At 42.1% G+C, this 23,205-nt stretch overlaps 1 protein-coding gene across 1 annotated transcript in view; it reads right to left on the bottom strand.

The window, feature by feature from the left end:
- The window catches only part of neto1l (neuropilin (NRP) and tolloid (TLL)-like 1, like), a gene marked incomplete at both ends in the record, with an annotated part of 63,195 nt that overhangs the window by 18,838 nt on the left and 21,152 nt on the right, over window positions 1–23,205 (bottom strand). The window contains 2 exons of the mRNA XM_083995778.1: window positions 1,928–2,055; window positions 2,344–2,385. Coding sequence (XP_083851904.1) covers window positions 1,928–2,055; window positions 2,344–2,385 — 170 coding nt within the window. The remainder of the gene's footprint in view (window positions 1–1,927; window positions 2,056–2,343; window positions 2,386–23,205) is intronic.

The following is a 23,205-nucleotide window of genomic DNA, read 5'->3' on the forward strand; positions in this document are numbered from 1 at the left end:
TATGACACTGATTCAGACCAGGTAAAATACATCATGCTGCCAGGCTCACTCACTCTGTTGCTCTTTCATCCACATACCCAGGCCCAGCTTCACACACATGGATGCATGCATGTGACACACACAAAACTGACTTATGGGCCTCCTTGGCGCTGTTGCTGCGATGTAGCAGCTGACTTATGTGCTCCACTTGGAGAGACTGAGGAATCATTGCTGCCTTTTTGAATCAACCACAACATTTAACCAGGGCCAGGTCTGAAACTGTTTCAATGTTACACTTAGCTGCCCAGTGCTTAAGATAAAGAGAATGAATCCCGGTAGGTGACGTAGTCTCGCAGCTAGTGTGGCCTTGAGGCTTAAAGTAGCTGAATCTGAAGGACGTGCCTGAAAGGAATCAAGGGCATTAGCTGTAAATATGCAGCCCAAAGAATACGCCAGATAAAAGCAACTGCTGTCGCTGTGAATTACAGTCACTGCAATATTATCAGCCAGACATATCATAAACCAGTGTGTGTGTATACGGTGCGGGAGCCTGCAGAGCCTGCAGCGCAGAATGAAAAAACCTGCGTGAAAGTGCTGAGATTCAAATGAAAGTTTTCATCAGAGGTGGAACGCAGCTGAAAAGCTTCCTAATGTGTGCTGTATGACTTTAAAGAGATCTCTCAGTTGGCCACAAATGGGAAAAGATAACATGTCGTAGTATTAACAGGCGCTGAATTAGTGAAACAAATAGTGGCACGGTTAAGCTGCCATATCAGCTGCATTATCACACCCCTGAGAGGAATATAAACACTGTTTCTTATGTACTGGCTCCAATAACATTTTGCAGTACTATGGTTGGAGGAGGCTTTAAATCTTTATCATAGATACACTCACACACATATGTTGGAAATATCTAAATAAAAAGGTTCTTGTAGTGATACAGAATCATAAATATAACTGAGCCTTTTATATCTTTGTGTTGTGGGCTCATAAAATAATTCCTGTCCTTGAAAGAGTTGTTCAAACCTTAAAAGTCAAAGAAAAAATGAGCTCTTATTTTGTTAAATTAAATGCACCCAGAAGAGAGCCAGCACTTTTTTTTTTCCAGCAGGGGATTTACTGCAGTCATAGACTGGACTGGGTATGGGCGTATATGATCGAGCCATAGACTTCTATGAGAAGTTATAACATTTATAAAATGTGGCCTTTTCCTGCACTGCTGCTCTACCCTCGGGAAACTTTTAATCCTGCAGCATTAATGCAGCACGGGTACCTCTGCTAGATAAGGAAGCATGTCTAGGGTTGTATTAGAAGCAGCATAGGTGTGTGTGTACGAGTGTGTGTGTGCATAAGCATGCCTGTATTTGTATTTGTATATGCATGCAGGGCAGCGTGGAGAACACTGGCAGAGAAAACAAATAAAGGCTGTTGCAGGCCTTAGGGTCAGACTGCATGGCAACACTATTTCATCAGCGCTAACGCTCCCTCCCTCTCTCTGTCTGTCCGGTCTACCCCCACTCCCACTCCCCTGCTCTCCCTCTATCGCTCTCTCCCGTTCCCCTTCCATCCCTCTGTTCCTCTTGGCAACAGCTTGCTGATTAAAAAAATGGGCCTGACCCCAAGTAAACCCTTCTGCCTATCTGTCTGACCCCAGCAGAGGAACAAGTCCCCCCGCAGTCACGAACACTCACACTGGGATACTGCTGACAGCTGCAGACAAACCCACATGCAATATCAAAGCTTCCTGATGCAACGCTCCAATCTCGCTGCATGTGCGGATGGATGCTGAATGGAAACAGCAAATTAATAAGGGTTGCTGTCATCAACCCAGCTGATGGGAACACAATTTCATTTCCATTTGACTTTACGTGACATTTCTAAATTTGACTCTAAATCTAATTCACAGTTGGATGCGAACGTACAGTACAGTACGGCTCATGTCACTAACCTTGGAGCGCGGCGGAGCGCGGATGTACCATTTGCAGTCGACGGCCTCGCCGGCGCCAGCCTTCCCGTCTCTGGTGATCTGATGAGACTCAACGATACCTTCTGGACCAACCATGTCATACTGACATGCTGAAACACACACAGATGCATGAACACACACACACAAACAAACAAACACACACACATGCACACGTATATACATGTGCGGTTCAAGCAAACACACATTGACTCACAAATATGACACACGTACACACCAGACATTAGACAACTAAGGCACAAAGGATATATATATGTAACTGGAGGAAACACAAGCGTGGGCTTTAGTAAGATAAAGAGTGAATGTAAAGACAAGAGGGGACAGAAAGATAGAAAGGAAAAAAACAGAGGCAGAAAGAGAGAGAGAAGGAGTATACCTACAGGGTAGAGGTGGAGGTACTCCCAAATCTGCAAAGTCCGGATCTGAGGAGAGAGCAGAAGAGGGGGCATTCATTTTTAATACATGATTACAAAACCACAGAGGGAAAAACAACCAGGTGTAACAATATACCGAGGAACTTCCTGCACAGAAAACTACAAATAGCTGGGATCCTTTTGGAATCCTTAAATGTTTTTTTGCCGCTCTCTCTTCTTTGGAGTCACCGCTCGTCACAAGTCGGAGGCTCGTGCTCTCAGGCCATGAAAGTCCTAAAGGTGAGATTCTTCGTTTGAACCTGCACTCGCGATGCACGATTGTTGCACCCTTTGAAGATTGAAGATACACAGATCAAAGAAGCAGGAAAAAAAATGATTGGTGCAGATAAAACAAACAGGTTGACCACTATTGTTTTCTTGAGGAATAACAGCCAGTGATATTAAAGGTCCAGATTTGTTTTTAATGTGTAAAAATACTAAGGAAAACTGAGCCCCTAAGGTCATCCAAGCTTACTTTCTTGTTATAAAAAATATGGATCAGGCCCTGCCTATCAGGAAAAACACTGGACTGAATTCAGACGATCAGAACTGTGACGTGCAGTTTATTTTAACATTGTTACAGTGTTAGTGGCTGTGTTGAGGCAAACTCTCAGCACATGTACTGGCGGGGTTTTGGGTTGACAAGATCGATTCCTTAGGTGACATGACGTATGAATCCCTGCCTGACTGAATCCATTATAATCAGTCTGCCATTGGTTCATTTCAGTTACAAGGTGGAAAGACTCAGTCAGGGCGTTGGCTGTTTTTTTTCCTGCACGAAAAACGTCTCGTGTGTCATTAAAAACACTATATGGACATATTTAAAAGATTAAAAACTTGATTTTTCACTGGGGTTTTTAAAGATGTAGGTGTGCTCAGGTGTTTTGATGGCCAGGTCGCTGTCATGTGACATCTGACCTGCTGACTGATGCGACTGATGACGCTGGAAATCACAATAAGAACACAACAGGAATAATGTTTTTGGACTGCAACAGTAAAAATTGAGTCAGAGCTCCCCCAGTAAGTTTAAGTTCTTATCTTTGTTCTATTTCGCAGCGTCAGAAAAAAACAGAGCTGAAGCTTAACAGAGATAAATGAAAGAGCAAAAACATTAAAAATGTCCTAAAGAAAGGTTTCAGAAACATTTAACAGACCGCTGGGGACTATGAATCTAATCCTTAACCAAACTTTTACACAGTGAGAACTTGAACAAAGCCGAGTTCAGGCCATACATTAGTCGAGTGAACGAGATAAGGGAAGTGTCTGGTGAAGTTCTAAAAGTCAGCTTGAAGCAGAAAAGGTTCTTAAGAGTTTTTCTGTATAATATTGCAATAAATTACATCAACAGGCCAGGCCTGGCTGAGGTGTGTTGCTTCATCTTGCCGGTGCAACATCACAGTTTCATCTTATCTTGAAAGATAGCTACCAATATACAGTATATAGTATATCAATATAAGATAGAAGCTGACTCTTGAACAATCTGAATGGTTTTCTAGAGTCATCACTTTAGTACAGTATGTGCTCCATAAGGATGTGTATATACCACCAATAAATAGTTTGTCACATGATTAAAAGGAAAAAATAATACAAATGAATCACTGGTTATTACTGAGCTTGCAATGCATATTATATTGCATACAACAATGAAATTTAACAACTTCCACAGCATTAAATGCAACCCTGCTGATTGTTCCAACCTAAAGTGACAGAGCAGTTGTGCTTTCACAGCCTTTAGCTGAGAGCTCGGGGCTGCATTCACTCTGCAGAAACAGGAAACACAAAAAAGGCTTCACATTAAATTTGATTGTTCCTTACCAAACCGAGGCATGGCTACCACTGACTGAGCTCACTGTGGAAAATGAACTCTGATTGCACAGCGTGAACACCTTGCCTAAATGTCACCATTCTTTTGTGTGTGTGAGTGTGTGTGTGTGTGTGTGTATGTGTGTCTGTACGTATGCCCTAATTTTTCTGTCTAGACATGAGTCAGAGCTTCAGTGTGTGCACAGTAGACATGAGGGGCAAGACCCATATACCTGGCAACGCCGTGCGCCTGGTGATAGAAAACTAGATGAGAGAAAAAAAAGTGAATGAAACAGTGGGTGAAGGAGGATGAGCAGTCAGTGTGTTTGATGATGACATTCGCTGGATAAAACCTATAATCAAAGGAGAGCGATTCTTGGCCCGATTTCAGCTGTGTTCTTGTGGGGATTGAGAAAAGATGAACCACCCCTTACGTTGAAAAGGAAAAAGAGAAAGTTGAATACCTGTGACAAATCTAACAAGGCTACAGAAAAAACCCCTCTCCCCCTGGTGCTTTCAACGCCATCCGGGACAAAGTAAAACATTCGTGTGAAGACAAAAGCAGTCGCGAGAGGTGCTTAGAGTCTGCTCAAGAGCTTCTGCTCAGGCATTCGCTACATTTCCCCTCCCGATTAATTGTTGCTTTCAAGTAAAGCTTCAAATGATTCGATTTATAAAAAAAACTGAATGGGGAATACCAGTGAATTGAAAAACACAAGTGGCTCCTCTGGCCTTGGACGGCTAAGTGGTGGTGAATAACTTTTGGGGGGAAGTAGTGCTTTGCTTGTACAGTTCAAACAAATGCACTCGCCTAGATTTCTTTCACTCTGTAATTCCATCTTTATGAGTGGATCAAAGCCACCCAGCCTCTTTCTCTGGCCAGACAAATGCACAGACAGTATTGATTTCCATCACTCATAAAGGTGACTCATCAGTGTCTTCGCATGAACAAGTGATTGAATATTTGAGTCAGAAACCACACAGCCACTGTAGGGCTGCAACTCACAATTACTTTCATTATAGATTAATCTGCTGATTAGTTCTCTATTATTCAGCTGTTTTCAGTCTATAAAACAAAAGAAAACAGAGAAAATGCAAAGCATCATCTCCTTAAACTGAAACATGTTCAATTTGCTTGTTCTGTTGAACCAACAGTCAATATTAATTGACTTTTAAATCAAATCAGGACAAACAAGAAAACAGTAGATTATGATAATTGTTCTTTTTCTTTCTTCCTGTTAATTGACAAAAACACTGATCAGCTGATGTTTATGTTAATAGGATGACAGTTAATATGTTTATTCACTGTTTGACCACTTGACCACCACCACTTCCTTCCTCTGTTAATTTAAAGGTGGAGCCAGAAAATAGTTAGCTTAGCTTAGCATTGAGTCAGCATTAAATAAGAAAAAAATCTATCTGTCTGTGTGGTGATCTTGAACAATTAAAACCACAACTGCTGAGTTTAAAATGTGTTGCTCAGTGGACATTTAGACTGAGCAAAGCTGGCAGTCTGTATGCTAAGCTAATATAACAAGTCTTATCCCAGATTCATATTGAATATTCAGATATGAGAGTGACATTAATCTTCTCACCTTACTATCAACAAGCAGGTTCATCAGTGTTCAGGTTCTACCTTAAAGCACATGTATTTGTACCATAAACGAAAGCCTTCGTCCTCTATCCACATCTGTCCATGTTACCTTCCACTGGATGTTTAGGGGTGTGTGTGTGTGTGTGTGTGTAGTGGGCAGGTATAGGCAGGGAGGCAGACAAGCATGAGGGATGAGAAAATCAAAGTGGAAGACACTTAATGAAACAGTGACCTTCAGGTCATCTGTGCTGGTTGCGCCAGAGATTTATTATTGGGCTTTGGCATCACTTAACCCGCCACGATCACAAGGCCAAGTAACCTCACAGGAAAAGATGCATGTACCTGAGCAGGCATGTGCTCACACACACACACACACACACACACACACACACACACACACACCACACACACACACACACACATACGCACTTTCTGATAAAGGCTAGTCTTAACATGGCAACAAAGGTCCCACTGAGAGGCTGCTCTGCCTATAAATGCCTCCCGTGCGACCCTTGACCTTTTTAGACTCTGGCTCCTGAATTTCAATCAGGTCGGACCCATCCCCTCCGCCATCAATCACATCCTCCCCTTCTCTGTCCTCCTTGATTAATCGATTGAATCAATTATCTGGATTGATAAAATGATTGATGAACTACATAAAGAATGTGTATGTGTTATGTGTGTGTCTTTTCCACGGCGGGTGATTTAACCCCGTTATTAATCTGGATGCTTCAGCTCAGTCACACTATGTGATATTTGATTACAGGCTGAACATCGCACGTCTACAGCATCCCAACACCAAACACACCACGGTGAGCGCATTGGCAGGTAGTGGGGGTTCACCACTGTTCTGTATCCTTCCTGTGTGTCCTGTGTTTCCATTGTATTCCTACTGCAGCTGCTCTATGGTGCCTTCTGCACGGCTCTGTACAACTGCCTCCGCCTGAGCAGGCTGAATTCAGAGCACATCCACACATGGCCACGCCCTCTTCCCTCCTCATAAAGCTCTGCTAACAGTGTAATCTTCTGAGGCTTACTGTATTTACCCTGCTACACAGAAAATGCTCACTTTAAAGCTCGGGACACAGACTTTAAGTTGCCCTGCAGCACTCTCCACTCACACACACACACACACACACACTGAGATACTTCAAGAGCAAAACACCGTCATCATCCTTGCGAAGCATAATCCTGACAAAACAATTACACTGACTCACACCAGTGTATACAGCAAGGAGTGCACCTGATTGTCGAAGCAGAGACTCGCGGTGACAAATCAGAATTTAGAGGAAATGATGTGCAAAATGCCCCGAGAAACAAACACAAGCAGCTTGCAAATGGCAGCTCCAATGTGGTCGTCACGTTGGCAGCGAAAAAAAAAAACATGTTTGCAACAGCAGCAGCAGGGCAGCAGCGGTGATTCAGCTGGGCTGGCAGATGCAAAAAAAAAAACAATCATTAAGAATTTGTTTGAGTAAAAAAAAAAAGAAAAACTAAAATAGATGATGAGTGGGTGATTAGCCCTGTTTAGCTGTGTCGTGGGAAATGTCCTTTGTCGGGAAAGAATACGCACACACAGACACACACGCGCACGAAATGAAACCGAGCATTGCAGAACTGTCAGGAGATGTAAATTTCTAATAACTATTCGATCCCTAAAGTATTGTATCGCCCCTTTGTAATACAGGCACAACACTATGTATTATTAATGAGACACTCATCTCATTTGGAATTGAACATTAGGCTCCACTGCTACATACACATCCCTTCAGTATTAGCTGCTGAGCTCGATGTATGTAAAACAGCATGTGAATGAGGCCCATGCTTATCACTGTGTGGCAATATTCCCGGATCCAAAGGACTCAAACATGCAGAGTGCCCCCCCTCCCCTCCCCTCCCCTCCCCTACACACAACACACACACAGACAAGCAGCCCACACACAAAAACTCAATTTCCCAGTGGCCTCATTTCCTCTCAGCTGCTCAGCAGTGACATTTAAATAAGCATCTGATTAATAATCTCTGCTAAAGTGGTTGATCAAGCTAATGAATGGCTGCCATTAATCACACTAGGCACAGCTGTGGATGGAGTTGGAGAGACAGATAAAGAAAAGAGGTGGAAAAAACGAGAAAGAGGGGGGAAAAGGAGAGATTTCCTTCAGTTTACTGAGATTACTTCCCGTCCTTTCAATCACAGCGAAAGAACTATTTCGGCCGAGGGGATTGTCTCCGTCGTACTCTCACAGCTTCCTGTATTGAGTTTGCATCTGCTGTTTTCCTCTCTCCACTACTCCCAACAAAAACAAATATACACATTACATAGTGGACTATTCAAAAACACTGCCTGAGCAAACAAAGAGCTATTGTGAAAACCCTTTTTTGATCAAACAGTGCTGTAAAGATTAACCATATACGTAGCTAATACCCACTCAACAGTGCTTTGTTGACCCAGCGGATGACGGCCGTAACTCTACAGAACGGTGGCGGATGGTGAAGAGAAGAAGAGGCCACAGGATCTGCCGAGGACTGATAGGATTCACCACACCCTGGGTGTCATGGCCAGTGAGCTGGGTGTGTGCCCCGAATGGCGATTAGCAGCGATGTGTACCCCCGATGCCACGCCACGAACAACACCAGCTACACACCAGCGAGCCCACTAAGAACCGTACTGAACTGTGGCGTCGGCAGAGGGAAAAGAGGCAGAATAAAAAGGAGCGCGCCTTGTGCTTATGGTGCGAAAAGTGACATGATTTGTTTCTTTTATTTATCCAGGCGAGCTTAACTCAGTGTGTTTTATATTCATACAGACAGCGTGACCTTGACCTCTATTTATCATGGAAACCACCGAAACCAAACGCGCTGAATCCAACAAATAGTCAGTGAGGTGAGCTTGTGACTGGGAAATCCTCAGTGGAATAAAAAAAAGGGGGCTTCTGAGTAATCCCCACCTCTATTTCAACCACCAATGGTTCAAGTGCCCTTGAGCAGAGCACTTAACCCCAGTGGAGCTGCTCAGCATCCAGATATATCAGTAAAAAAAAAAAAAAGATTGTCTGTCAGGTCAGTGAGTGCTTGGAGGACGGACTGTCCCGGCATTTCAGAGGCATATACATTACAAGAACTGTGTGATCTCTGCCCTTGAGTGTGAACTAATGATTCATATGATACATTATTGATCTCCATAAGGGTGGCAGCTATAGAAAAGCTCTCGGAGCGGACAGCCATGCAGGGATACAGTGTCTCACTCAAGGACGCCTCAGCAGAGCGAACTCACGACTCTCCGGGTTCTAACCTCGCCGCTGCTGCCGGTTCCCGACCGACTTAGCACCACCATGCACGGCCTAACCAGCAGAACAACAACAAGCTCTTCATCAACACCACCTACTGTGTTCTAAATGTGTTTATTTGGATGTTATGTAACAGCATTTATTATACCACAGTGTCTACTTACAGCTTCGTCATGGTTTAGATCGAGTCAGGTTATGTTTGCATTCAAACTATGAGTTTTAGAGTGAACATAAATTCAGCCTTTGATATATTACAAAATACTTTTGATCTGTTTCAGCAATTTCAAGCTTATTCATTATTCTTTAGTTTACCGTTTCAGCTGCTCTGCTCACTATCTAACTAGCTTTAATGCTCATGCTCAGGGGTGACAGCTGACTCAGTAAATAGTCGAGCTTCTCCACACACCCTGGGGTGCAACTACCCTTGTTGACAATCACTGCACTAAACCCCTGTAATCAGTATACAATAGATTGCATTATGAAAATACGCTGATGGGCTTTAATGTCTTTAATAGTGTGTTCTGTTCATTTACTTCCTTAATTAGTTTTGATTTCAATGACTAAATGTCACCGAACGTCTCCAGCTCATTGAGCATATTGGCGTTGAAAGAGCAAACCTCTTATTTGTTCATTAATCTGCTTATTTGTCCATTCATCCACCTCTCTGTCCTCAAATCCCCCTGTATCACGCTCCGACAAAGCAAACGCCGCAGTCGACTTAACACTCGCAGTGTATACGCAACATGGAACGGAAGATTTTGGCTTTGAGGGGACGGCAGGGAATTTTTTGGTGGGATGGAGTTTCACTTCATTTTGCACCTTTATTCACGGTGATGGATTTGAGAAATCTGTTTACGGCTTTGTGTCGGTGTGCACGCACATCTGTTCGTATGTGTGTGTGTGTGTGTGTGTGTGTGTTTGAAGGGGTGTGAGTGTGAGCGTTCTTCCATCTCTTCCATTGATCAAGCTGTTAACTGCAGCTCTCCTCCTTCCTTCCTCCCAGAATGCCCTTGGGGAAACAATGACAACGGCACAAAGCTGACACTCAAAACAAGGCTACTCCGGCACCTTGAGAACAATGTTCACAGTCCTGTGTGTTTACTGTATGTGAACGCATGTGTTGGATAAGCGCTGATATACTGCAGTAGTGTTGTGGTGTTTGGGTAGGCGGATACGCTGTGGGGCTTTTTACAGCTTTGCCATCGGGTATAGCTTATCATAGCAGCGCTTTTCTGTTCGTTAAGACGACCGAATGTTTTGTGTGGAAAATCTTTTATCTGCACTAGTGACTAAAAACTGTCATTGTAATGAATTACTCATTACGCTGCAGAAAAAGCAGCAGTTGCATTACTCGTTACTTTGCTTTCATGATTCAGTCAAAAGGTGCACCCTTAAGCTCCAGATCCTCCAAAACCCACACATTGCATATTTTGCATTGATCACCTGCAAAAATAGAAAATGAGACTTTGTGTGTTGCCTTCACCAGCCGGCAACCCTACTGGAGGGATTCACTGACAGCTGCTTTAGCCTTGGAGTGTATACACAGCTCTCCAGAAGTCCCGCCCTCAGAGGATTTCACACCATCCAACTCCACGCACAACAGCCAACCTCCAAAATGTCAAAGTAACAGAGCATCACTGGGATTAGTAACAGTGTGTTGAACTGAAAATAGTAATCAAAAACACACACACATTTATATACACTGCAAAAACTCAAAATCTTTCCAAGAATATTTGTCTTGTCAAAATGTCTCATTTCTAGTCAAAACAATTCCTTTCCACTTAAAATAAGACTCATCACCTAAAAATTTACTTGTTTTTAGATCATTTTCACTTGAAATAAGTGGAAAAATCTGCCAGTGAAAGCAGGTGTTTTGTGCTTGTAATAAGGAAGAAAAACTTGCTCCACTATCAGATGATTTTAAGTGAAAATATGCTTGAAAGAAGGAAAAAGTGTCTAAAAACAAGCTGCTTTTTAATGTGATGAGTCTTATCTTAAGTTTAATGAGATTTGTTTTGACTAGAAATTACATTTTGACTAAAAATAAGACAAATATTCTTGGTAAGATATTTGATTTTTTGCAGTGTATAAAGGTATGCTGCACATTGCTTATATGTGAATGTGAATAACTGTGGAGCTTTATCAATACAAAATGCATCTAGTTTTGCTTGACCCTGCTTGTGTGTCTGTCTGTGTGTGTGTCTGTGTGTCATTGTGCATGTGTGTGTGAGATACACTGATGGCTAAAGCGGGAACCCATTCCTGACGGAGCAGTTAGGCGTCCCTAGGCATCACAGGTGTTTCTTTCTAAGTGACGCCCCAATGACAGACACATTCCATCCAGGTTCCATTTGGGCAACCATGCAATAAATCAACACAACATCTCCACTCTGCCACTCATTACTGCACACAGAGAGTGTCTGAGGGGCAGAGAGAGAGAGAGACAGAGAGAGACACAGTGACATAAAGGGACAGAGCGACAACAGTTCTGCTGATCTGCAAACAATACCCCCCCAAGACAGGTAATTTGAGAGTCTGATTGCTTACTTGAGATAGTGTTGCATTTCACTGTCATGGAATTATGAGGGGTAGCAGACTCCTGTTTCAATTTTCACTGCCGCTCTGCCTCTGTTGCTGAGGGCCCAGGGGGGAATCAATGGCTCACAGACTTTTTCTAAGCCAACAACAGGCTGCAATTTGACCCAGTGGGGTGATAAACTGCAGCCAAACACACTTTAGCTAGTAGCCAATGCGAAACACGAGTGGATTTAAGGGAGGGATGCTGAACAAATTGCTTACCATGTTAGCATAGTAACAGTGATGGTGTTAGGTTTATGGTTAAAGATTAGAAATAATGTGATTTCAAGGAGAAATTGTGTGAAGTATTAGCATTTAAATAAACAGAATAAACGAGCAGAGGAAAAATAAAGGGGAGAAAATGCGTGGAAGCGGAAAGAGATGGAGAGACTGGCAGGCAGAGAGAGATTAAGAAACAGAGAGAGAAAGAGAGAGGGGGAGAAATTGAGATAGATTTTGGTCCTTGAGCTCCACAGTTTCTTACACTTTTCCATCACCAAAGTGATTGACAAATTCTTGAAAAGGACTGTAATAGGATTTAGAGCTGCATTAAGAATATTACACCACCAGTGCAGCTGTGTCGCACAAGAGCCCTGAAGGGAACTGGTCATTAGACCGGAGGCTGAGCCGAGCTATAAAACCTTCAGTTCTGGTCACAAACACAACTGTCAGCTGTGCCGGATACATTTCTAACATTCATGTTCCCTTTGAGAAAATAATCCCTTCAGCACACGGACTTCACATCTATTTCTAATATGTGTGTGTTTGTGTTTCCTGGAAACAAAGCTGGCAGCGTGAAGTGTAGTTTACTGGCCCACAAGTGGGGCGTTTACAAAATGACACATTTCATTTGAGGAGTAATCTAAAAGTGATTTTCAACACTGAGCACTTGAGAAAACAGCAAATGTCACCCAGGAAATGCTCAGATTGACATTTTTGTATAGTGGAGAATGAGATAATTTAATTAGATGCTGTCTTTGGGGAATGGCTGCTAAAACCTGATATTATGACTTTTAAAACAGCATTATTATAGGTATATTCCACACATGGTAACATTAAAAGGAGAATACTTTAGTTTACTGGGCATGTGGCGTATAACTCAGCCTGTGAAAACAGTTATGTGATGATGATGATAATTTAATATCCATTTAAACATCCACTTGGACCAAAACGCTACTTCAAAATGGGGCTAACCTGTGTGCAGATCGCAGCCTGGCAGGTCAACCAACACGCTTCGACACATGTCAGCAAGCCGCTGCGTTCTGTTGTCACTGAGGAGATGTACTGTAGCTTCTCTTCACACCCCGACATCGGCCCCTCTGAACACACAAACACTGACCGGACCAAGTGAGCATGTGATGGGGAAAGATGCTGTGAGGCTACTGGACCCTGACATGGCGCAAACCCACAAGGTTCGATCTTCTGTCTTCTTCACTCTGACCTCTGTCTGTTGGGACACAGCGGCCGTTAAATTGGCTGAATCACAATGGAAATATTTGGTGTGTGTTGGGCTACCTGTGTTAGGTCTCTTTCCCCACCACTACCACTGAGCCCCGGAGGATAATCCGTGCTGCAGGGCTGGTGTCTCCTCAGCCAGAAACTGCACAGTATGAGGACACATGAGCCTGTATTTGACCCTCTTGTTAATTCATTCCAGTATTCAAATTGAATCAAACTGAGCTGGATTAGTTTCCTCCTTTACATACAGTATTTTTTTTTTTTTTTTTACATAATCGTGGCTTCATAAACAGCAAAAGTAGGTTTGATCAGCTTGAATTGGATTCAGTTGGATTAATTTCCTCTTTACAAAATCATAAGCTCATAATAAAAGTAATATACCGTCCTCATTGTTCTGGGACTAAACCATGTGGCACTGTCTCGCTCTCTGTCTTGCTCTTACCCTCCCTGACTCCCCCTTCGCAGCCTATTTCCAAAACACTTAAGCCTGCTAAATTTAGCCAAGCAATTCTGATTGTGCATTAAGGCCATAACAAGCAGAAAATATTTCCGCCAGTCAGCAAATTATTCTTGGAGAGACTACTTGATGGAGTGACTGGCAGCAATCTGCCAAATCTGGTTTCGCATTCACGGGAACGCTCATTTCATCGGGTGTTATTTGGAGATTAAGAGAATTCACTTTGTGTACATCAAAGATTGTTGTCGGTTCTCCCAAAATGTCACATTAAGTATGAAATTGCATGAAATTACCAGGTAAGTAATCACCCCGTGTGCTTAAACATAATGATGGCAAATATCCAGAGCTGAGTGCTTTCCTTGCAGCATGGCATATTTTCCAGCCATGGTCCCTTACATCCAAATAAGTAAATGCAATCAGCAGAGGCAGCGAGAGGGAGGGATGCTGAAAGAGGGAAGGGTGGTACTGTAGTCAGTAATGGGAATTATATTTCTATCTGCACGCCGAAGACTGCATTTACACTCGAAACCTCAGGTTTTACTTCTCCAAACAATTCCCAGCAGAGAAGGTAATGAAGGGCGACCGCAGTGTTGGACATTTTTGGAAACAATGAAACAGCTACAAAAGTCTGAACAGTGAATTGAAATGAGGCTTGCTGTAGAAATCCACACAAAGTATTAGTCTATAAGCTTCACAGTCCTAGATTTTATTCTGTTACTTACTGGGAGTAAAGGCAAGGACATATTTTTTTAAGCTTTATGCATCTGCCCTGAAAATGTGGCTCTGCTTTACCAGCAAGTAAAGCAGAGCCACATTGTGAATATCCAATAAGGGGACATATGGGTGAGAAGAGAACACGTTGCTATAGACAAACAACGCATTCACACTTACAGGCACTATAGCGTCATCAATTGACCTAATTTGTCTTTGGACTGGGAGGAAGCCAGAAAACCAACACAGAATCAGGTAGCACATGCAAATTCAACGCAGAAACACTAACCCAGACCCGGGGACTGAACCCAAAACCTCCATGCTGTTGCAAGTAACAGTGCTAACTGCAGAAACACCCTGCTACTCACACAAGTGTCAAGCAAAGAGGCTGTCATAATAATCCCACATGTTTCTTAGCTGTTGCCATGAAAATGACCTGTTGATTCTCTACAGGGTCTCAGATTCTCTACATTTTCTAAAGCAGCGACTACCCAGGCAGCACAGCAGTTCTCACCTGGACTCACAGTGGAGCAGAGCAGGGCAGCAAGTTTAAGTATCTGTCGATTCCTCTGGCATAATGATCCAAGTCTAAAAGCTCAGCCCTTCTGTCCTCCCACAGTCATGATTACTCTGCTATCAACTGAGCCTGGAGTTAACAGCAAGACATGGGTAGGCCTACTTCAAAGCCATTGACATCCACATGCACGCGACCATATGGAGATACGTTACAGATGAACTATGCAGGATTTTTAGGTTAACTCTGCTACATTTTTACCTTAGTTAAACAGCTCTGGAGTAATTGTGATGGTTTAATAAATGACATGTAACTAGTAACAGGGAGAATGTCGGCTCTCTGCCTTCCTCGTCACGTCTTGCAAGATCAGCGCCACCACCCCGGTGTCCCAGCTCTCATCTCTGCAGCACCGTGACACAAACGCACCCCGTAACCTGTAATCTTTTGTTTATGACAGATAAGACTCAAAATATATATATACTCAAATATAGGTCACATATACATACATAATACACGTCATAACATCATATATGATATATAATGTTATGTACCGCTCTATCGATTGCTTTCTCGCCGGCTTTGTTGTAAACAAATGCACAAGGCCAGGAGGAGGGTTAGCAAAACAGTGGAAAAGCGATCGGACTTGCATTGTTCCTCTTTAAGTTATGATACTACAAATACTGAGGGTTTGGGCTATGCAACAGGTGTGAATGAGTATTTAATTTGCTGTATAACATTAGCTACAGTGTGTATATTTGTAAATGATTATCTACCAGCAGTTTGGCAGCATATCTATCTTAAAATATATGAGGAATACTTTGACATTTTTATGAAAAATTGCAGTTTCATTTTCTTGCTGAAAGCTAAATGAGAAAATCAATACCATTCTTATATGTCCAGCAAATATGAACTGCCTGCAGACTGATAGCTGAGCTTAGCATAAAGAGCAAACCTGGCTCTGAGTTCAAAGATTTTCATAAGGATGAATCAAATGAGATACATCAGTCAGCTTTGGGGAGGGGGGCTGGTTTCCTTTAGACAGAATCAGGGTAGCTATTTCCTGATCCTGCTAATGCTAAACTAAGCTAAGCTAAGCAAACCAGCTGGTAGCTTCAGCTTCATATAAACTCTATAAGACATGAGAGTGGTATAAATGTCCTCGTCTAACTCTCAGTAAGAAAGCAAATAATCAAAATAAACACCCTCGCAGTAGAGATTTATCCATTACAACTAAGTCCCTCCACTTTCTCACACTGACACAAATAGTTTCGCACACATAAATATACTTCCACTCAGCGCAGTGACACTTGATTAGGTCTCTGTCGACTCGGCACAGAAACAAATATCAGCATGCACACAGGGGCAACGTGATCAGTCGAACCCCACCCACACAACACTGTGTCCATCTTTTTTTCTTCCTCGCACACCTCTCCTCACCATCATCATGCTATAAGGGAGGGAGGGGGGTGCTTCAGTGTCACACACCAGATTTCATTACACCCTCATCTCAGCACATGACTGATCGTTGTCAGCGCTGACGGATTTTTATTGAGAGGTGGATGAGATATGAGGATGTTATGGTGTTGTGGTCAATCAAACTGTGGGTAACACGTCCTGGAGGGAGAGTTCATAAAAGGAACTGTGTATTTATCTTCATGTGTCCATAAACTGCACGTGTGCAAGTGTGCATACATAATAAGCACCGACGACATCCACTTACTGTGGCTGCATGTGCACTTTCAAGATTTGCATGCACGCCTGGCTTTGAGCGCCCAGATGTTCCATTTTGTTGCCCTGCACGCTGTGATTGCTTTTATGACTGCTCTGACATGCTGCCATATGGACACACCTCTAATCTAGTGAAGGGCTCCGAGTCCGCACTTTCACCGCTGATGCATCGCAACCACGCTCAGTGTTCGTGTTGTCAGTCTAACGATCTGACCGCATACAAAGCGCAGACACTTCACTAGATCACAACATGGTCTCTCCTTTATTTTCCCTGAGCTGTGAGAAACTGCTCGTGTTGCTGTTTAATGAATAGATGCCGGCTACAATGCAGAGGTTTAAGGTCGCGTGTCTGGCAGAATCAAGACATCGATTCACGCGTCTTAAGATGCTCTGCTGTTGATAACCTGCACTCTCACGTCCATGTAGAGGGAGGGGAAGATAATGTGAAAATTAAACCCTATTGGAATCATAGATATTTTTCATTGCATAGAATTTTCTTGTCATGTAGGTATGACAATGTGTTGGTGGGTAGAAGAGATAGATAACTTTTTATTTTGTCTTTCAAAAAGCTCACAGACAAGACAGAGTAGAAATAAAGCTGGAGGTTTGCCTCTGGCTCAAAGTGCACTGAGCGCAGCACTGGAAACCGACTTCTAAGGAGAGTAACTAAAGTTTGTTTAAACAGTTTTTAGATTTGACACGTATAAACCTTATAAAAATGTCCTGAATCCAATGTAACTGCCAAATGACAACATAATAGAAAATGTTCATGCCAAAACATTTTGACAGCGTGATGTCCAATGGGAAAAATCCTTTACTTGGCTGACCAATCCATCACAAACTCAACTTTGTCACTCACTCACTCCCTCACAGACATTTGGGCATGTAGCAGTGGACTGTGGCCACAGAAAAAGATGGAAAAAACAAAAACAGCAGGTGCAACTGGTCAAAAAGGTTAGAGAGGCGGGCTTGAGGGTTTCTTGTTGATATCTGAGAGAAGAAAGTGAATAGCTAACACTCACTCCACCTCGCCAACTGCTTGGAGTGAGATCCAAGGAAGAAGAAAACTTTATTACTGCACACGAATGTAAAAGTAGGCTGTTACTGAAAAAGAAAAAAACCTTGTCAGGATGGGCAAATTGTGAAGGTAGGACACCGGTGACAGCGAGTGGTGAAATATTTACTACAGACTTCACTGTGACTTAAGGAAGCAGAGTATCCAGCACCACTGAGTATTGTCCCCTTTTACAGATATCCTAAGTCGAAGCAGAAGCAGAACAGGCTACCTACATCTATAATCAGTCTGTACCGAGGGCTCGCCGTGAGACTGCCCTTGAGGGATAATCTATATGTGTCCCTGGTGTTTAGGATGTCCATGAAATGTAGCAAAACCAGGTCTGGACAGTCAGAGGACGCAGAAGCTTGAGAGAAAAGGGAAAAAGGTCTAATGACTGAATCATAGTGCTGCCTCTTTTGGACTTTTGTCATATCCTGTTCCTATTTTTTTTTCATTTACCCCTTCCCCACTATCTACTTTCGATCTCGATTGTAAGCCACTGCGCTCAACCCCTCAGCAGCCAACTGAAATATCCGCTTCTGCTGTGGATAAAAAGAAAGAAATTGTTGGATATGAGTTTCGATTCAGTAATCCTTTTGGGCAGATACATTAAGATTGCAGAATTTCTTCTGTAACTTACACTGAAAAGGCACTTTATAATGGAAAAATATACATAATTATATGAAACTGAAAATTACTCTTCAGGCTTTAAAACCCCATATCAGAAACAAACAACACAGACTGCTTCTTTATCGTCTTCACTTTGTAGTAAAAGTTTGGTTGATTTTAATCTAGAAAACAGTGAAAAAAGGGAGATAATAATCCTCTCTGTGGGCTCTGTGTACTTTTTAGTTTTAATAGCTTTGCCCTCCATCAGCTCCTGCAGTTCACTTTTAATATTATCTTGCTAAAATATTTTAACAATGCTCTTTAGGGAGCTGCTGGCACACCTTGCATCCTAAAAGCCCAACTTTATAGTTCACTTGTGAAGGTGATAGTGTTGACAGGGCGACTACTTTTGAAAGCGAGTTTTGATGAGAAGCCGTTCGCCTGACCTCAGACAAGAGTTACACAGTACAAATGGAGTGCAACGCTGTATCCTATATGTCTTTCTCTTTTTGTGTTAACATCCGCTGCTACTCTGTTTATGTATATACATATTTGTGTGTATGTGTATGTGTGTGTGTCAAGGGGAGAGAGATTGCAGCTGTCAACATGCCAACCTTTCCCTCTCCTGTCCTGTCATCCTCTCCCCACTCGTGCTCTCTATCCCATGGTGCAGAACAGAGAGGGGTTAGGAAAGCCTTTCTTTTCCTCTTTCATCCTTCTGGCTTTGCCCATCATCCTTGAGTTGGAAATGTCAAACAGACAGTCACTGTTCAGTTGTATGACACACTGTCAACATTGTCACCCATCAAATTGAGAGTCCAACGTACGCATTGTATCGGTTACTGCTTAACATCCAGGCTCCATATCCTGGAGTTCACGTATTTGACATAAACACTTTTAGCGTAGCTTTCTGTGGCTGTGGTCTCTGTGCTCTACTGTCATTGTGCAGATCTAAGGTCACTAACCTTGGACCCACGAGAGCGATGGCAGCGCTGAAACAGAGACACCACGCTCAGACCCTGAGGTTTGCATCATTTCAACATGTCACACACATTTCTAGCATCACTTTGCATCAGGGATGCAGGGCGCTGCGCTGTTAGTGACATGACATCTGTGTCGCGGCACCCAACGTGATGGGCAGCAACATGTAGGCTACAAGGTTAATGATATACAAGGCTGCAATTGCAGATGCTTTACAGATGTATAGATACTCTATTGATCCCAAGGGAAATGTACACATCCAGAAGGACATTGGTACAGACTCAAACTTCAAAAAGTAGATGAAAGTGCATTAATATAAGAAAACGTGTCTAAATAAGAGTCAGGGTTGCACTTTCACTCACACATCACATGTTACAGGCGCTTGTGCCTATGCACGGACGTGAGTAAGTACACAGTCAAAATGCTCTTTTCTATCAAACAATAATACTTATACAATAACAGCACTAACAACAACTTCTACTACCACAACTACATGTATGAAACATGACCCAATGTATGATTTGAGCTGAGATTATTTGACTTGAGATTATTACTATTATTGCATTACATTAATATAATCATATCATTATGACAAAATGCTGAATTGTACACTTGTGTTAACAATCATGAATTGTGATTATAGGCCTAATAAAATAAATGCAAATTTGATGGAAATCTGCGAATAATATATTGCACTGTCAAATTCATTCCTGTGGTTTATCTTTTTCTCATGTGATAACTCTTAACACTGTTCCTCCTGTGGCCTTTCATCGACTTTATATCTGCGTAAAAATATAGTGGGCTGAGCTCTGACACCACTTTCCCATTCACTTGAATGTATATAAAGTCTAAATCCTAACGTGTGTGAGGTACCGTTTGCTTCCTGCTATGGCCAACTCCAGTCTTTAAATCAAGCTGCTTATATAGTAGTGTTAAAATGTGTAGTGCTCATAGGTCTGGGTCCAAATGAGTCTCACAGACCAATAAACTCCCAACAAGTCATGCAAATGTGACAAAGATATGAGTGTTCTTTTTATTTCATTACATTTTCATCATGGAGACTGGTGCAGAGTGTAAATCAACAACTTTATATCAGCATTTGTTTATGAGTCTGAGGAAAACTTCAATTACAACTCCCTTCAATATGTGTATGTGCAGACACATAGATGTTGTTACGGTACTACTTTCTGAGTGTAATCTCAACAAGTTGCAGGTTATGACCACACAGACACAGCCTTGTGTGGAAGTTTTGATGGCACAATATTCAGATGCACTAGCCTGTGTGTATTGTACAGTACATGTCGTATAGTACACATACTGGGTGTACAGATAAAGATGTTCAATTTAGGGCATAAATTGTATTAGTGTGTGTGTGTGTCTGTGAGAGAGAGAGAGAGAGAGAGAGAGAGTCCATTAAATGCAACCGCAGCTCCTCTTGAAGTGATTAATTGTAGCTTTAAGTTTAAGGTTTCCGCTTTAAGCTCCGTGAAAACACACAAGGAACACAGTGTTCACATTACTGGACATCCGCTATAGAGATCCAGAGGAAAACCACTTAATGTAAAGGAAATAAAAGAACATTTACAACCTCCTCCAGTCTGAGAAACACACAATTTATCACAACTAACACAATCTCTGCAAATATCTGCCTTCTGTTCTGTCAGTGCAGATTCTGATGGAGTTCGTGTGACAGGATCTGTTCCCAGTGTCTGTGCATCTGTGTCTCTGTTTATGTAAAGAACAGCAGGATATATAACAGACAAAAAAAGAAGAAAAAAAGCCAACATGTGAGCGCAGCTGAAGCGTTTTTTCTCCTTAGGCTCTCTATTCAGCTAACAAGATTCATAAATTCAAATTTAACTTATTTTCCTCTTACAGTCGTTGGAAATTCAAATTTGTTAGCAGTCGCTATTTGAAGTAGGAGGTGTTGATTTCCTGGATTGTGCCTTTCTTTTAATTAAATCATCAGAGCTTGAGAACACAAACAAGTGAGTCTTTTTTGTGGCCTTAACAAGAAGATCATTTGTAAAGAAAATTAAGCAGAAACTCTGACATTTTGTAACACTGCAATTTGCTGTACTTAAGATAATATAATTAGTATCAGTAGTTACCGTCAGTATTAAAAAAAATATATATATATATATTTTGTAAATGTGACCAGTTCATCACAAGATAAAAACCTGCAGCTGTTTCACCAGAGCACCATAGCCACATCTTAACAACACAACAAATAAAGAGAGTCAGTTTTGCTGTGTTTACCACTACCAATCATCAAAAAAGGAAACATCAAAATGTATTGATTGTTGAATCAGTTGTTTTGACTTTGTATCATAATCTACAAGCTTTTCATTCTACAGTCCATCGGTCATTCAGTAATGTAGGTTGTTTATAGGCTCTTCAAATGTGGATCAATCAAAAATGTGTTGACATGAAAAGGTGATTTTTTTTAAGCAAGTAGTCAATATTTAACTCAAGTAAACATTTGATTGCATAACTTTCACTTGAATTTGATTAATGTTTTTTTTTGGCTTTAGTGATAATTACACAGAAGAGAGACAGTACAAAGGGACTTGGCCACCTATACGCAATATACACCAAAGCACTCTAAAAACACGGCCATCAAAACACGGCAGTTAGTATCTCCACTCTCACTCAAGTAATAGGGCTGTGAACTTTGTCCACCTCTTTTTAAGTACAACTTTAGCTTGAATGAATTAAATCTCTATCCAACCCCCCACCCACCCCCCAACCACAGTACTTGCAGCTTTAAGTACGAATAAGGCCTACTTGGCAGTGGGACTCTCGCCTGCCACCAGCACAATAAGAAGGCAACAGGAAGCTAGCCAAGCATTAGCCTTCAGCACTTGCTGTAGGGTCTAAGCAGTGGGAATCTGTACCGCAACATAGCTTTTGCTACATGTCTGCCAGATTTGGGCATGAATAAATAAACTTAGCAAGATCTGTCCAATTTTCCCCCTCGCCCCAAGGCTTTCAACCAGAATACTTCTGACACCTGCTATGATCATTCATTATCCTTTCCCCACATGCATTATTTCACAGGTGCCAAGTTAAAAATAGTTATATCTATTTTTGATGGGTGCCAACGAATAAGTGAAATAAAGCACCCTTGTGCTCGACGCATAGCACATAGTGCCAGATGAGGAGATTAGTGCTGGTTAAGCTGTTCCAACCAACCGTGATTCCCACAACCAAATTACTCAACAGGTCACAGTTCACTTGTTAGAAAACAAGGAAGCCTGGGGTGAAGAGGGACGCCCACGACATGTACAACTACATCAGTGGTCAGGCTGTTTGAATGCACTACCATTTTTTTCTTTGACTTTGAAACAACTTTCTCGCATTTAACTGTAATTGGTAAAAGGACAGTGGTCAAATTGCCAAATTCAATATTCACTTGAGTCAATTATGCAGGCCCCATTACCTCTACGGCTTATTTCCCGCAAGCAAAATAAGCAATGTAAAAAAAAACAGCTTGTGACTCCACTCAAATACAAACAAGAACCTCCTGCGCTAAAATACACTGGCGTGCTGTCTATTCAATAATCCAACAAAATGCTACATATTCCTCCATACAGTTGCTTAAAGCCACAGGGCTGCCTGAGTTGGATTTACAGTAAGAAGGAAATGTCAAAGTCACAGCATAGTGCTCGGTAACACCTTGCTGAACCCAGCGAAAGCTTCACCTGAGTCTGGATGTGCTTGTCAGAGGCTTTGCAAGCAATCAGCGACTCACATCCCGCTGAGATGACTTTCCAAGGAACCGGTGTGACATATACAGGAATGTGGAGAAAGTGAAATTCTGGATTCAGAAGTTCTTAAATGTATCCTACCGTACAATGCAGACTCCATGTTGTCCCATGGTGCATGGCATAGATATAATGAAAGCATAAACGGTAAATGTGCTGCACTTAGAGAGAGTTTCTCGTCTTATTGACTCAAAGTGCTTTACAATACTCACACTCACATTGATACACCACTTCTACACGATGAGGGAGCAGCCATTAGGAGTGTGTGGTGGTGTGCTCTCCCGCC

Source organism: Trachurus trachurus, assembly GCF_905171665.1.
Source record: "Trachurus trachurus genome assembly, chromosome: 20".
Lineage (NCBI taxonomy): Eukaryota > Metazoa > Chordata > Actinopteri > Carangiformes > Carangidae > Trachurus > Trachurus trachurus.